Genomic DNA, 14,592 nt, shown 5'->3' with positions numbered 1-14,592 from the left:
TCGTGATCCGAATCTTCATCGTTGAAGAGAGTCGTGGCTCACACTTTAGCTCAAGTACTTAAGATCACGATGTCTGTGACCCACTCTTGTGCTCTCATGGCGAGCTCACATCGCGAATATCATGGTCATCCGGTGGAGAGCAGCGGTTAGCTGTACTCGACTTGCCCAGCAATGGCGGGTAGCAGCAAGTGACAACGCTTTCACCCACTCTCTTCGTCTAATTCGACACGATACGAGTCGATGCCTTCAGTCCCCGCTCCTCTCTTCCTCTATTCCGCGGCTTCATTTTCCTCATCGCCACGCTGGACCGTTTATCGCTCGCCTCACCTCGACAGCCCTCGATATGCGACGCGATGTGATGCCACTCTGTAAATGGAATATGCTGACGTCCGTGGGTGGCTTCTCGTATGCGGGCCAGGCAGTAGGGGGTGGGTCGGTGGACGCCCGGCGTTCTTGATCTTTTGGCGGCGATGGGCGGCAGCGGTCAGCCAAACACGGCAAAGCGAGGGCGAGGAAGAGTCGTCGAGCCCGGACTGGCTGGCGTGCGGATGCAGGCGGCGAGCGTGAGCTGGGCCCTGTCAAGAGCGTGACTGCTTTGATGCCGGGCAAGAGCCCTACACCGCCGCGCCCCCTCTGAGAGCTGCAAGTTGCGAGCGAGGCAAGGCAGCAGGCGGCGAGGGAGCGAGGGAGGTGAGCGGGCGCCCTTGCCTCCTTTTGCCAAACCCGAATCAATCGTCGATCGAACAACGAGCACGATCATTACCACCACTACCCAACCAACGCAACCATCACCACCAAAACCAACGAGACAGCTGGCATCACGAACTGCTCGTGTTCGAGCTTCCCCTTTATCTTCACCAACACTGCTATTTGAAGCGTCTTGAGCCAGCAAAAGGCTCGCCACCCCTCGACTTTCGCTGTCCAAGTCGCACCCGCACATCATCATCGATACCCCATCACCTGCTAGACTTCATCGCAACCGGTTCCCCTATCCTCGAATCATAGCGCAGAGCAAATCATGCTCGCCTCCTCTCTCTTCTCTTCCCCCTCTTCCTCTTCGTCGTCATCGTCAAGAGCCACGACCTCAAAAGCAGCGCAGCAACTCCAGCATTCCTCAACGACCCGTCCATCATCACATCGCCGTCGCCCGGCCAGACGGACGATGATGAGCAGCGTCACCTCTCTCGCAGCATGCGCGGTACTCGCCGTCGCGACGCTGGCCTCGACCGGCGCAGCGCAGGCGCAGAATGTTACTGGTCTGACGGGGACGTGGGCGAGTGGGAGCGGCAAGGTCTTGACTGGGCTGGTGAGTGCTGCGGGCCACCTCTCCCTGCGTTGTACCATGATCATACAGCTGACGTGCTCGTTGTTCTCTCGTTGCCGCCGTCAGGACTTCTTCAACCCAATTGAGAAGAATTTCACCATTCCCACATCAGGCGGTATTTCTTACTCCTTCATCGAGGATCTGCCTACTGGTGGTCATTTCGAGACGAGTCAATTCCGCTTCACATCTAATCGTGAGCAACGAACGTCGGTCGTCCTTCCACTCAGCAATTCACTCACACCTCTCTCTGTTCTGTCTTACCTTTACTTACCTTGCTCCCTTGCCATTAGCCTCGTCAAATCGCTGCTTCACGGCCGCTCTGACATGGCAACACGGCACCTTCACCAACAACGCCAACGGGTCTCTCTCCCTCACCCCTTACGCTCCCGACGGCTACGTGCAAGTCATGGACCCTTGCGCTGCGCAGAGTACCCAGATTTACTCGTACAACCAGTGCGTACAGTTTGCGGTGCCGATGCCTAGCCGCACCTTTGTTCCTCCCCGTCGTAGCTCGCTCGCTGACCCACTACATATCCCTCCGTCCCTTCCTCGCAGATTTGAGCTCATCCCGCAGTGGTTCAATTACCTCGAGTCGTCGACGGGCTACGCCAACATCGCCGGATCAGCGTATGCGATGAAGATGTTTGAGGACGATGGTACGGGCACTGCAGGGACGCCAAAAGCGATCATGTATTTGATCAACAGGCCGCCGACTATGCTGCCTACCGTACAGCTGCATGAGGAGGTGCTCAACTCGGTGGGAGCGTACGATTGAGCACGACCCGATTGGACACGATGCTGCGTGTTCTTTCAGGTAAAAGCGTCACCGGCTGGCCGACTCAAATGATCTCTCCTCTATTCGACTATCTTCAAAGCATGGACTCTCGACTTTCACGTTATGATACATGGGCTCGCTGGCAGTCTCGCAGCCACTCGGAGACCGGTGGCCTGCTGGCAGCTGCTTGTCCTACACCCACCCGCACGACCTCTATGATCCTCAAACATCCACTTTCTCCAATTGAAGGCGCTTGCAGCAGGGCAGTGCTACGGCAAGCTCGCGCATCGATCCAGACAGAAGGGCGGGAGGGCGAGGAGCGACACCCCTCAATTTGGTTTGCTGATCAACCGCTGCGGCTAGCCTGTCGGTGCTCACGGCTAACTTCAGCCAAGTCTGTGTCCATTGCGCATCAATTTCGCCCTCGTCTTCGAACAGCTGGCTCCACCTGCGACCCTCTCGCCGCCGCACAACAGAACATTGCCTCCCATCAATCGCCAATAGCCTTCGGTACCCGCCCACCCTAGCCACTCTTTATGCTCTCCCTCCATCTCCTTGTCTCCATTCCCCCTTCACCCTCGTCCATCGTCTCGCTGACCTGCAGTGCAACCAGCCTTCGCAAGACGTCAGCGGGTAGCGAAGGTGATGGGCACGCACATCCACGTCGCACACCTACGCTCACTCAACGCACGCGGTCTCGGTCTGGCGCTCTGTTGCCATTCTTGTCGCTATACACAGCCCACTGTTCTTCTCTCCTTCTCGCACGATCGACTCGACTCAACATGTCAAATACAACGAGAATACAGCCAGCCAGGTGTTGTGATTGTGATTGCGAGGCGCGCTTCGAAGTGTGGCTTGAAGGTTGCGCCCGCCTTGGCCGCACCTCGTGGCGAGTCAAGGAGCGGCCTTGAGCGGACGAATCGAGTCTGGCGCTCTGCCGGCAGTCCGTCGGCGTAGAGAGGCGCGTGAAGCGGAGAGCCGGTGCGGAGAGGGCGGTTGTTGCATGAATGTGGTGCTGCTGCAATGAGAGCCGCCCATCAAAGATCAAGAAGCTCTCGTTACTGCCTCGTCGTCTTGTCTTTCGACCCATCAGAGGATATCTCAGGCCAAGCTGACATTGTTAGACATGGCCCTCCGTCATCTCTTGACTACAGCGTCACGCTCATCGTCGAGCGTCGCCTCATCAGCAGCTCGTAGGTCCACCAGCGCACGCTCCACTCTCGCCATCTCAGCAGCAGCAGCATCACGCAGCATGTCTACCTCGTCATCCCGCTACGAGCCCTCGTCGCTTTCCAGCGTCAAGAACGTCGCTTCAACCTCCTCTTTCCCATCCCCTACTCCTCTCCGTCTGCAACCACCCAATGCAGAGGAAGAGGCGGCAGACATCCAACGCGCAGTCGATGAGGTCCAGAAGTTCTTCGACTCGCCGCGTTTCGCAGGCATCAAGCGCCCTTACACTGCCGCCTCGGTGGTAGCCAAGCGCGGATCCATGCCCGCTACCCCACCGCAGTCCTCTCTCATGGCAGACAAGCTTTGGTCCCTCCTGCGTCATCGCTTCAGCAAGGGCGAGCCAGTCCACACAATGGGCGCAATCGACCCGGTACAACAGTCCCAGATGGCCTACAACCAGGAAGTCACCTACGTATCCGGTTGGGCTTGCTCGTCTGTCCTCACCACTTGCAACAATGAGACAGGCCCCGATCTTGCCGACTACCCCTACAACACTGTTCCCAACCAGGTTCAGCGCCTTTTCAAGGCTCAGCTCCACCACGACAGGAAGCATTGGGACAACAGGGCAAAGATGAGCAAGAGCCAGAAGGAGAGCACCCCTTGGGTCGACTATCTGAGGCCAATCATCGCTGATGCGGACACGGGGCACGGAGGTCTGACTACCGTCATGAAGCTGGCAAAGCTCTTTGCTGAGAATGGAGCTGCGGGCATTCATTTGGAGGACCAGTTGCACGGAGGCAAAAAGGTGCGTAGTGCAGTGCGGCGTGGAGCAGATCAATTTGTTCGGCATACAGGCAGAGCTGACTCTTTCAGTACTCTACTGCTCGCCCGCAGTGCGGTCACCAAGCAGGCAAGGTCCTTGTGCCCACATCTGAGCACGTCAACCGCCTCAACGCTACCCGCCTCGCATGGGACATCCTCGGCTCCTCGAACCTCGTCATCGCCCGCACGGACTCTGAGTCAGGCAAGCTCATCTCGTCGAACATCGACGTGCGTGACCACGAATTCATCCGTGGTGCGTACGACCTGCCAGAGGGGACCCCCTCTCTGGCTGAGGCGCTGGCCAAGGCAGAGGCGGAGGGCAAGGTGGGCGGTGAGGTCGACAAGGTGGAGAAGGAATGGATGGACGGCTGCAAGCTCATGACCTTTAACGAGGCCGTCGCCGAGAAGCACGGCAAGGACTCATCCAAGGTGGCAGAGTACATGAAGCAAGTTGAGGGCGGCGTTTCCACCACCTCTGCTCGCAGCATCGCCTCATCCATCTTTGGCCCAGAGGGAGTGCCCCGATGGGACGCAGAAGCACCTCGCACAAAGGAGGGTTACTTCCACTTCACTGGAGGAATCAACGCTGCCATCAAACGCGTCAAGTGCTTCGCCCCTTATGCAGACATGCTCTGGCTCGAGACCAAGACGCCCAATCTCAAGGAGGCCCAATCCTTTGCAGGCGAGATCCACAAGGACTGCCCAGACAAGATGCTGGTGTATAACTTGAGCCCCTCGTTCAACTGGTCAGCGCACGGATTCAGCGACGCGGACCTCAAGAACTTCATCTGGGATATGGGCAAGACTGGATTCGTCCTTCAGCTCATCTCCCTGGCCGGTCTCCACTTGAACGGTCTCGCGGCCGCAGAGCTGAGCCGCGCATACAAGGACGAGGGAATGGCAGCGTACGTCCGACTGGTACAGAAGAGGGAGAAGGAGCTGGATGTGGATATTCTCAAGCATCAGGCTTGGAGTGGAGCAGGCTATGCGGATGGACTGGTTACGACCGTGTCCAGCGGATCAAGTGCGACCGCCGCCACGGGCAAGGATTCGACTGAGGGTCAGTTCTAGATGGGGCGAGGGAGGTGTCACTTGGATTTGATGAGAGGAGAAGAGAGAGCGTTACATGGATATGTTGACACGTCTTGAGCGTCTGCGCGACTGTGTGATCAGAGCCTTGTTGCGTCTGCGACGATTCTCTTGCTCTTCTCGCCCTGACTCGTTTTCCCCTTCTGGCGTCTGCCCAGCGCAACCCACACCGACTCTCAATGAGCCTCTGCTCTTCACAGCGAATCCTTCCCCATCCCATCCCTCTCAAGAAGTGCCCTGAGAACGTCCATCAATTCCTTTTTCCCCTGCGCAGCCTCGGCCTCCTTCTGTCGCCTCTGATGCAGAGGCAAATGATGGAAGGGCGATTCGTGCCCTGGTTGACCCTGCTCGAAAGCCTCGGCCAGGTGAGCATCGAGAAGTCGCCGCAATTGAGCTGACAAGACAGCAATGCGTGCTGGGGCACGAATGCGGACCGAGCCTTCCTCGTTGGCGGGCGGAGGGATGGGAGCGGTAGCGGGTGTTGTGGGACGGCTGTTGGCCTGACTGGCGGGGGCGCTCCCGTTGGCGCTGCCATTGGCGCTTCCATTGGCGCTGCCTGGCTTGTCGTCCTTCTGAGCTTGCTGGCCGCCGGCCGTCGATTGCTGCGGCGCATCCTCAATAGCGCCAGTCGCTCGTGGTAAAACGGAGATACCGCCCATCATAGCATGTACCTTCAATCTGCCGCAGAACAGCAGCAAGGCATAAACAGGGACCTCAGTCGCATCGCGTAGGAAGACCTTTGCATCTTTGCTGGCCACCGACGGCTTGCTAGTGTCACTCTTGCGCCATACTGCGAGGTGACTGCTGTCAATCTTCGTGCTCGAGAAGAGGACCGACGAGGGGTGGAGGAAGACACGACCACCCGTAGCGCTGCTGGTGGAAGAGGGGGACGTGCCAATGGGGTCCGAGAATAGACGGACTTGACGAGCTTCGGGGTCTTTGGCGATCGCACCGGAGGAAGATTCCTGGCGACGTAAAAGAGAGAAGGGATCGTCAGCTTCTTGGTCCTCGTCATTCTTGCTCCTCTCACGCAACTCACCTGGTACCTAGCCTCAGGCTGTGCCACTCTGACTACCTGCGGCCACAGACTAGCAGCGAGTAACGCTCTCAGCGTACTCATGTCTCCCGCATGCTCATCCAATTCATGCCCAGTCCAACTCTTGTAGTCGCGCGGCGCGAAGCCAATGTCCATCACATCTCTCAACAAATCTCCCCTCGCGTTGGCGACCTCCCTCAATCCTGCCTGACTGAGAAAGTGACCTTCAACAAATTGCTTGGCCACCTTGTTCCTAATCGCAGAATTGGTCGTTGGCTTACTGGTGAAAGCGGCATACTCCTCGTACAAGGCCGCGTCGGTGAGCAGGTCAGAGCGTGTACCGCGTGCCTCGGCCTCGCGAGCGCGCATGAGGGCGAGAGCGTCGCGCTGCTCGAAGGAGGCGGCGTAGAGTGGCTTGGTGGTGGACATGAGGGCGGCGATGGTGAGAAGAGGGGAGAGACAGTGGAGGAGAGAACCGAGGATGAGGAGCTTGGCGAGGCGCAGGTCCAGCGGGAGGGAGGCAAGGTGCCGACCAAGAGGGGAGGTGGTGAGGGTGCTCTTGGAGGCCGACAAAACCGGGCGGATCGCACCAGCCTCATGCAGGTTTGCGATGGCACTGCTGATGGAGGCGAGCGAGGGCGGGTCCACAGCCTCGCTGAGGTAGCCCCCTGGGTCCTCCTTGCCCATCGTAAGGGCGTATAGCACCACATTCTCCAGAGGGACGCGCTGCATCTCCGGCTGGCCATTTGGAGGCATAACCCTTGCCTCCATGGTGCGACTAAAGAGCTTCCAGCACTCTCCAGGTCGAGTGCGGCCTGCTCGACCTCGTCGCTGCGTCGCCGAAGCTCGGCTCGTCATCTTCTCCACCAACCTGCTCAAGCCTGCTTCGGGGTCATAAGACATCTCCTTTACTCTGCCCGTGTCCACGACGGCGGTAACGCCGTCAATCGTGATGGAGGCCTCTGCCACGTTGGTCGCAACGACGACTTTGCGCAACTGCGGGTCGCTCGTGGGACCAAAGACGCGCTGTTGCTCTTCGCTGCTCAAATTGGAATGGAGAGGCATGACCTCGACCGGCGGGTTGTTATTGAGCTGCCTAATGGCGTCGATCGCCTGCCGAATCTCCCCAACGCCGCTCATGAAAACGAGGACTGCGCCGAGCTGCACATCTTTCTCGCCTGAAGCCTTGGCCTGGCTTTCCTTACCAGTCTCTCTGTGCACGACGTGTCTCACGGCTTTGCCAATGAGCTCGTAGTCCTGCGGCGTCAGACCCGGACCTTGGCGCTCCAGCACCTCCATGGCAGTGATATCGCCCTCAGACAGACCACGGTTGAACGCATCTACTCGCAAACCCTTGAGGGGGCCGGCCTTGTCCCTGCTCGCAGAGTACGACGCCGGGCTCGAGGAAGAAGGACGGAAGCTGATGGCCTGAACCAGGTCCTCGAGGTAGAAGTCCTCTACAGGATGAGTGCGACCCTCCACGTCTATGCTGCCAATGCCGTTGTTGCCGCCAGGGATGCGCTTGGCAAAGTAGTTGATATACTTGTCCTTTTGCAGTGTGGCGCTCATGAGCACGACCTTGATGCGAGGGTTGACTTTCAGGAGGGCGGAGACTTCCAGCAGCAACAAGTCCGAGTCGAGGGATCTCTCGTGGATCTCGTCGATGAGCAGGTGAGAGACGGAAGCTAGATCCGGCTCTGAGGTGAGACGACGGAGCAGAAGACCGGTTGTGGTGAAGAGGATGCGATTGTTCGGCCCCACACGGCGCTCGCCGCGAACGGACCAACCGACCGTGTCACCTACCCGCTCACCACGCTCGTGCGCCACTCGATCTGCGATGCTCATAGCGCTGACACGGCGAGGCTGCGTGACGATGATTTTGCATGTGCTTCCCTTGCCCTGCTCGATCTCTGAATCGAGAATGAATTGCGGCAGCTGTGTCGTCTTTCCCGAGCCCGTGGAACCGGTGAGGAGCGTGAGGCGGTGGTTTGCCAACGTAGCGACAATCTCGGGGTAGTGACGTGCGATGGGTAGGCTGTTGCGCGCAGCGAGGAGCTCGCCGCCTTGTGCCGAGGACTTGAATGCCTTCGCTCGCTGCGAGAGCTTGTTGTCGACTGCAAAGTCTCGAAGAATCGGGCGCGGAGGTAGGTGACGAGGGCCGGTGGGGGCAGTCGGCTTGCGCACTGCTGCTTTGCTGGACGAGGGCGACGATGGCTGAGATGGTGAGGTCGAGCGCGAAGGCTGCGCCGTGAATCCTACCATGACCTCTTCGAATTTGATCTGCGACGAACGCAATTGAAGAAGATGTCAGCTCGGGAAGTATGGGCGGCAGTCTCGCTGCATCACCTGCGCGTCCACTCACCTTGTCCCCTCGGACAATACCCTTCCAAGAGCTCTCCAGCTCCTCCGCCATAGCAAGCACGATCCCACCCTGCCCTTCCTGCAGTTGCTGCTTCCATTCCTGAGACTCTTCAAACTTGCGCAGCAGATGCTGCGTCAATGCCAGGCGCAAGTAGGGTGGCAATGCCGTCTGACCAGGGGAGGTCACGTAGAAAGTAGGCGGAGCGGCATCACTGCTTTCAATGGGATAGCTGTCGTGCTTCCAAAGGACGCGCAGGCGGATGTCCTCCTTGCCCCACTCTTCTTCGTCAGCGCCACTCTTGCTTGTGCCGCCACGACCCTCAATTCTGGCGCGCGACGGGCCAGCGATGACGACGTCGAAGCAGTCCGAGCTGGTGAAGCCCAATGGGCGGTCATTGGGATCTAGAGGGAGCACACGGTCTGTGCCGAGAATAGACTCGATGACCGTCATTTCATCCTTTCGCCGGTCGAGTAACCCTTCGTCTCCTTGCCCGTCGTCCAGTGATAGCTCTTTGAGGGATGCGGAAGGCGATGAAGGCGATGAGGGTGCAGAGGGTTGCTCTGTCTGCTTTCCAAGACGACGCGCCAACCTCCTCATGGCAGTGACCTCCCGTTTACCCACATCCGTCTCGTTGCCAATGCTCAGCTCCTTTTCCGCTGCAGACTTGGGGTACCCTGCCCCCTTTGTCAGGCGGTCAAGGGCATACTGAAGTTTGAGACCATCCTCCTTGCCCTTTGCGACCGCAGTGGTGATGAATGACTCGCTCGTGACGCCGGCTTTGAAGCGCGAAGGTAGGTCCTCCTCAGGCACATAGAGGGTGAGATAGGTGAGGATGGCGTCCAGGTCCGACTGGGTAGCGATGGTCTGGAGGAGGTAGTTGCCCCGAGTGGCACCGTGCGATGCGATGGCTTTGCGGGCGCGGGGCAGCCAGGACAGGGCTGACGAGATGTAGCCGGGACGGAATCCCAGCGTGGTGAGCTGTTTGGTGAGCGCGGGCCCGTCGATTGGCTTGGGCGCTGGCTTTGGATTGTTTGAGCTCTCTGCCTCGTCTTGGCCCTCCAGAGTCTCTTCAGCTTCCTCGAGAAGCGCAGGCAAAGCAGCTGAGGCGCGCTTGACGACATCCTCAACCCAGTCCCTCATGCTCTTGGACATGCGTGCCTCCTTTGCATCTCTCCACCTCTTTGGCAGATTGGGCACAGGCTCCGTCTCTCTAGCCTCCTTCTTACGCTGCTCCTCTCTCTCACGCTTGGCGGCTCGTGCCTCTTTTTCTGCCTTCTGCTGTGCCTGGACGGTGAAGGGGTCTGCGGCGAAGAGGAATGTCTGTTGCTCGGCGGGGACGGACTTCTTCCATGCTTCGAGCTGTGTCCAGTAATGCTTGAACTGCTTCGGGAGCATGAGTCCCAAAGACTGAGTAGAAAAGAGGCGAAAGAGGACGTAGGTGGCACCCCAGTGTCGTGCCATCTCCTTAGACATGACCTCGCCTGCTGTGAAGCGTTGTCGACTGTCCTTGTCATCTGGAACTATTCTAATCACATCGTTAGTGGACTTGTCGCGAGGATTCTGGCGAGAGAGGGTGACTGAGCACGTCCAAGGTACTGCTGGCTTATTGTCAGTGGCGGAAGTTGCCGCGGTAGTGATGGCGCCACCATCAGCCTCGCTGTCGGACGATGCTGTTGTGTTCGCCGCGGAGCCTGCTGCAGTGGCTAGAGGCTTTGGATGGAACTCTGGCTTGTTCCAATCCTTATGCAACTTCTGCAGTCGCTCGCTGAGGAGATTCTGTGGAGTCTTGGTGCCAGGCGGGAACAAGGGTGGCGGCCGGGTGTCGTCCGGGCTGCGCATAGAAGACGACGAGGCTGAGGGCGGAGGTGGCTTGCCTCCTCCCTTGACCCAGTCGGGCAAGGGGGCCGCCTTCGAACTGGTAGCACCCGTCGACTTGATGGCGGCACTCTTCTTGCGCTGGCCCATCTCGTGTCGTAGCGCCGGGTGGGGATGTGATTCGAGTGATGGAGCGGAAGCCAAGTCGCGAAGCAAAGCCGGCGGCCAATGTCGACTTTCTTCGCGATGTCGACCTCAGTCCGCCCTCTCTCCGCTGCCTGTGCTGCGATGCGAGTCGATGAGCTCGTGGAGAGCGGAGAGCGAAACAACACTCGACTCGAGGCAAGAGGCGGCGCCCAATCAACAGAAAGTCCAGATGCGATGCGATGCGAGCGGCTCGTTGCGGGGGCCTACTCGTTGCAGCACCAACGCCGACCACGACCACGCCGACCATCACACGACGTCTCTTCCAATCCGAATCATCAATCATCTGCTACGACATGCGACTCAGGACGTGGTCCACCTAGTTCAGCTCACACCTGCATCAGACCAAGGCAGCAGCGATGCCAGCTCCGGCCGGCAAGTCGGTCTCCTTTTTGGCGAACTGCACTATCATGTCAGTACGAGTGAGCGGACGAGCGTGTATGCGACCAAGGTGGATCTGACTCTTTCGATTCTGCTTAAAATGCCAGTCCTATCGGCTTTGTCAGACCAGACAGCATCACAGGCAAGACTACTGGGACCGTCAAAGTCCATGCAGCATCAACGTCGTCCCGTCATCTAGCAACTGCTCAATGGCAATGGCAGAGCTCAAAGGTGTGCTCAGCGGCCAGGGACCCTCAGCTGCGCAGAGAGGTCCTTGGTGCCTCGCCGCAAAAGAAGCGTCAGAGGAGATGGAGCTGCTCAGATCGCGATGAGCTCGTGCAAGCTTCTCCCGGCAGCGCTGCCAACGAAGGCTTTCCAGAGAATGCTTTCAACAATGACCGGCGGTCGAGGCCGAGTGCCATTCGTAGACCCACGCCGGCAATAGCTCAGCCAGTCAAGAGGCTGTCTGCGCCTTCGTCGAAGCCTATGACAGCTACAACGCTTCCACAAAGCGAGGGCCCGCGCAAAGTCTCAGCTGTCGTCGCTGCGCCGAGAGCTGCGTACCGGCCCCTCAATCTAGGCCAAGGGGACGATCATCTCGAGGGCCCCGCTACTGCCCCGAGTCCGACGGCATCTGCCAATTCGTCTTACATCGCTGCCATGCCGGATACCACACCTCGCTTTGACAAATCTCAAGGGCTTCCCGTCATATCTGCGCGGGAGCATCAGAGGCTAAAGAATGGCGACAGCGGACGTCCACTCCGCCTGATGAGATCTGCTCCGGATCTCCTCGCCTCTGCCTCGTACAGCCCCGCCTCATCATCCTCTCCGCTCCCGCCACAATCGTGCTCTTCCCCCACTGCCTCGACCAGACCTGCTCTACCCGGCAAACATCGAAGCTGGCTCTCCAAGAAGCTCACACGACACCGCGACCCGGATCCTGATACAGACCACGAGGACCACGACCCGACTTCTCTCTCGCCACGCCAAGCCTACCTCCTCCTCACTACCTCACCTCTCAACACAGCTTGTATCTGCGTGCACTGCTCAGGGCGTATACGTGCCGGACTCAGCCCAGGTTACGTCCCGCATTGGAGCAAGGGAGCTAGGGCGAAGTGGCTGGCGGACAGGAAACAGGCCGAGATGATGGCAGCGGCGCAAGGACCGGTAGAGACCGTAGCGTTGCAGAAAAACGCACTGAGCGTGGGACCAGGAAAAGCTGCTGCTGCTGCTGCTGCTGCTGCTCATCACCAGGCTTTGAGCCTCAACAACGGACCGCAGGGCATTGTGCTGCGGAACGCTCGCTCGCCCCCTCCACCAGGGATGCAGAAGTATGATCCGCCTGAACAGCAAAGCGGGCGAGGCAAGACGGCCGTGGCTATCAAGATCGATGGGCCCGAGCCTCGCAGAGAGGCTCCGACGACAGCTGAGGAGAAGGCAGGGGTCGACGATGAGGATGATGCGGATGCTGCGGCTGACTTGAGGGACATTTTCTCTGGATCGGGTCCTGCCACGCCTGGTGGTCCGTCGCTAGGCGCAAGCGCCCCACCCTTGCAAGTCGACGAGGTCGATCAGAAGCGCGGGGAGGTACATCGGCCTGACGACGACATTGAGCGTCCAGCATCACCTCCCACAGCTGCTGCGTCTCCGGGGATCATCGACACTCTCGAAGCGCGAGCCGAGCACTGCGCTCCGACACCTTCTGACCACGTCGCCTTAGCCGACCCCTCTTCTCATCCCCTCGACTCCGATCCTTCACTCCGCTCTCAAGTTCAACGCGACCTTGCGCAGCGAATGGAGCGTCGACGTTCTGACCAGGCCATCCGACGTGGAGGGGCTCGCGGCATGCTCGCACAGCTGGAGGAGGCGGATCGGCGGGAAGAGGTTGCGAGGGAACGCAGAGGAGTAGCGAGGAGGAGGGAGAGCAGTGAGCGTGCGGAAGAGGGTGAAGATGTTAGACCAATGGGAGCGTGGACCCCGCCATTGCCTGGGGACAGGGCGACCAGTCCCTCTTTGCGGCTCTCACCGTCCAATTCTGCATCAGCCGCTAGTGGTGGGCTCGGATTGCTACGACGCTCCCCTTCGCCCAGCCCCTTGCTGGAGCGCATCAAGACTGCAGTCAAGCGTCCGTCACTCGACGGGATGCATCGCTCCTCCTCGCCGGGCATGTTGAGATCACCTTCGCCCCTCTCTGCCGGGGCTCACGCTCATGGTCACGCAGGAGGGGCAGGGGTGCCTGTCGTCCGCACTCCTTCACCCTTCCTGGCTAGAAGTCCGACCATTCCTGAAGAGTCATTTCAGCCTACGACTCGAGTGGCATCGGGATCAGGCCCAGCCCTCTCCTCTCCCCTGGCGGTCCACCCTCCCACTTGCTCCACCACAACCTCGGTACCAACAGCCGAAGAACAAGCACAGGCCGATGCCTTGCCACCACAGATACGCCCCTCAGCTTCACGGCGTATTGCGTCGTCGTCTTCCTCTTCGTCCAGCTCAGCAGCCACTGCGGCAATGGCCGCTGGTATGAGTGCCGGCGGAGCGCTAGGGCTGAGCTTGTCGCCTACGAGTTCGAGGAGCAGTGTGGGAGAGGGTGCGGGAGGGAGTGCAGTCGCACAACAGGGTAAGGATAAGAAGGCGAAGCAGGCGGTCAGCTCGCCAACTGGGAATGATGTTGCCTCTAGCCGGCAGAAGCAGCAGCAGCAGGCGGACAGCTTTCCCTGGAACGGCAAGACCATGAATGGCCCTGGGTCCACCAGTACCGCGCCCACTCAATCAAAAGACGACCTCACCAAGGTGGCTAGCCCCTCCGCTTCCTCATCCACCTTAACAGCCCTACGTCACTCCGGCTCCCTCTCGCGCTCGAGCGCAACAGGCGCCATCAGTAGCGCGACCGTCGCGAGCGGGAGCGGGAGCGCGAGTGGTAGCGTCCGCAGATCCAAGACCCTCCCACCTAGCTCAGCGAAAGCAGCTTTGTCTCTCCTACAATCGCAGGACTCCAACCTAACCGCCTCTGCCGTGCGAGGGGGCTCCTCTGGTGGCTCGAACAGCAGGCGAGGAAGTCAAGACGTCCTCCAACCCTCTGCTTCCATCACGCCTACCCGATCCCCGGCTCCGGTGACTTCACCAGCACAAGAAGCGCAAGCTTCAGCGGAGACGGACCGTAGGTTGAGGCGACGGAGCTTCCAGAGGAGGATTAGTGCGCCTTTGGCTGCAGCTAAGGGACGTTTCTTTGGTGGGTTGGGAACTGGGAGTGGGGATAGGGGCGCGTAGGGCCCTACGATGAGGGCGATCAGGCGCAGCGAAGGATGACTGGGGGAACGGATCTTTACGCTCTGCTACGGTACGCTACGGACGATGCAATGTCATTTTGATACCCATTGCGCTCGCTTGTCGTCGTGCTTGATCGGATGCCGAAGCGCCGTTTTGCTGCAAGCCACGGCATGGTCTACGGCCGGGCTCAGCATGGTAAGGTCCTCGACCTCCCATCTCAGCTTGAGGCGCCGAGGTATGACTAGCTTGAGCGTGATGATGCGACAGAATGTCAAGTGAGGTCAGAACGACGGGACGGGCGGATCTGAAGCAATGATGTAGCTCAGATTTATTTCACAATTGCTGAA

The 14,592-nt window shown here is 59.3% G+C and overlaps 5 protein-coding genes across 5 annotated transcripts; 4 read left to right on the top strand and 1 right to left on the bottom strand.

Annotated features, from left to right (window-relative positions):
- Positions 1-1,165: 1,165 nt before the first annotated feature.
- BDZ90DRAFT_224687 (hypothetical protein) lies at positions 1,166-2,099 on the top strand (the record flags this gene model as incomplete). The annotated part of the gene is made up of 4 exons (XM_025504628.1): positions 1,166-1,306; positions 1,391-1,517; positions 1,615-1,777; positions 1,880-2,099. 4 exons carry the CDS (start codon positions 1,166-1,168, stop codon positions 2,097-2,099), a joined length of 651 nt encoding a protein of 216 aa, XP_025359201.1.
- BDZ90DRAFT_100482 (hypothetical protein) lies at positions 1,964-2,704 on the top strand. The gene has a single exon (XM_025503148.1). It carries the CDS (start codon positions 2,120-2,122, stop codon positions 2,624-2,626), a length of 507 nt encoding a protein of 168 aa, XP_025359200.1. The 5' UTR covers positions 1,964-2,119; the 3' UTR covers positions 2,627-2,704.
- Positions 2,705-3,351: 647 nt separating this feature from the next.
- BDZ90DRAFT_228799 (isocitrate lyase and phosphorylmutase) lies at positions 3,352-5,162 on the top strand (the record flags this gene model as incomplete). The annotated part of the gene is made up of 2 exons (XM_025504840.1): positions 3,352-4,074; positions 4,164-5,162. The coding sequence occupies 2 exons, from the start codon at positions 3,352-3,354 to the stop codon at positions 5,160-5,162; spliced, it is 1,722 nt and encodes a 573-aa protein (XP_025359199.1).
- A 365-nt stretch (positions 5,163-5,527) lies between these two features.
- BDZ90DRAFT_244486 (P-loop containing nucleoside triphosphate hydrolase protein) lies at positions 5,528-10,543 on the bottom strand (the record flags this gene model as incomplete). Its single annotated transcript, XM_025507465.1, has 6 exons — positions 5,528-5,680; positions 5,825-6,145; positions 6,220-8,496; positions 8,579-8,856; positions 8,893-10,235; positions 10,302-10,543. Coding segments are annotated over 6 exons (4,614 nt in total), but the record flags the coding sequence as incomplete, so codon positions are not given.
- Positions 10,544-10,777: 234 nt separating this feature from the next.
- BDZ90DRAFT_282232 (hypothetical protein) lies at positions 10,778-14,533 on the top strand. Its single transcript, XM_025509441.1, has 2 exons — positions 10,778-11,009; positions 11,086-14,533. The coding sequence occupies exons 1-2, from the start codon at positions 10,957-10,959 to the stop codon at positions 14,243-14,245; spliced, it is 3,213 nt and encodes a 1,070-aa protein (XP_025359197.1). The 5' UTR covers positions 10,778-10,956; the 3' UTR covers positions 14,246-14,533.
- Positions 14,534-14,592: the final 59 nt, after the last annotated feature.

Source organism: Jaminaea rosea (genome assembly GCF_003144245.1).
Source record: "Jaminaea rosea strain MCA 5214 unplaced genomic scaffold BDZ90scaffold_19, whole genome shotgun sequence".
Lineage (NCBI taxonomy): Eukaryota > Fungi > Basidiomycota > Exobasidiomycetes > Microstromatales > Jaminaea > Jaminaea rosea.
This window is presented reverse-complemented; position numbering and strand designations above follow the sequence as displayed.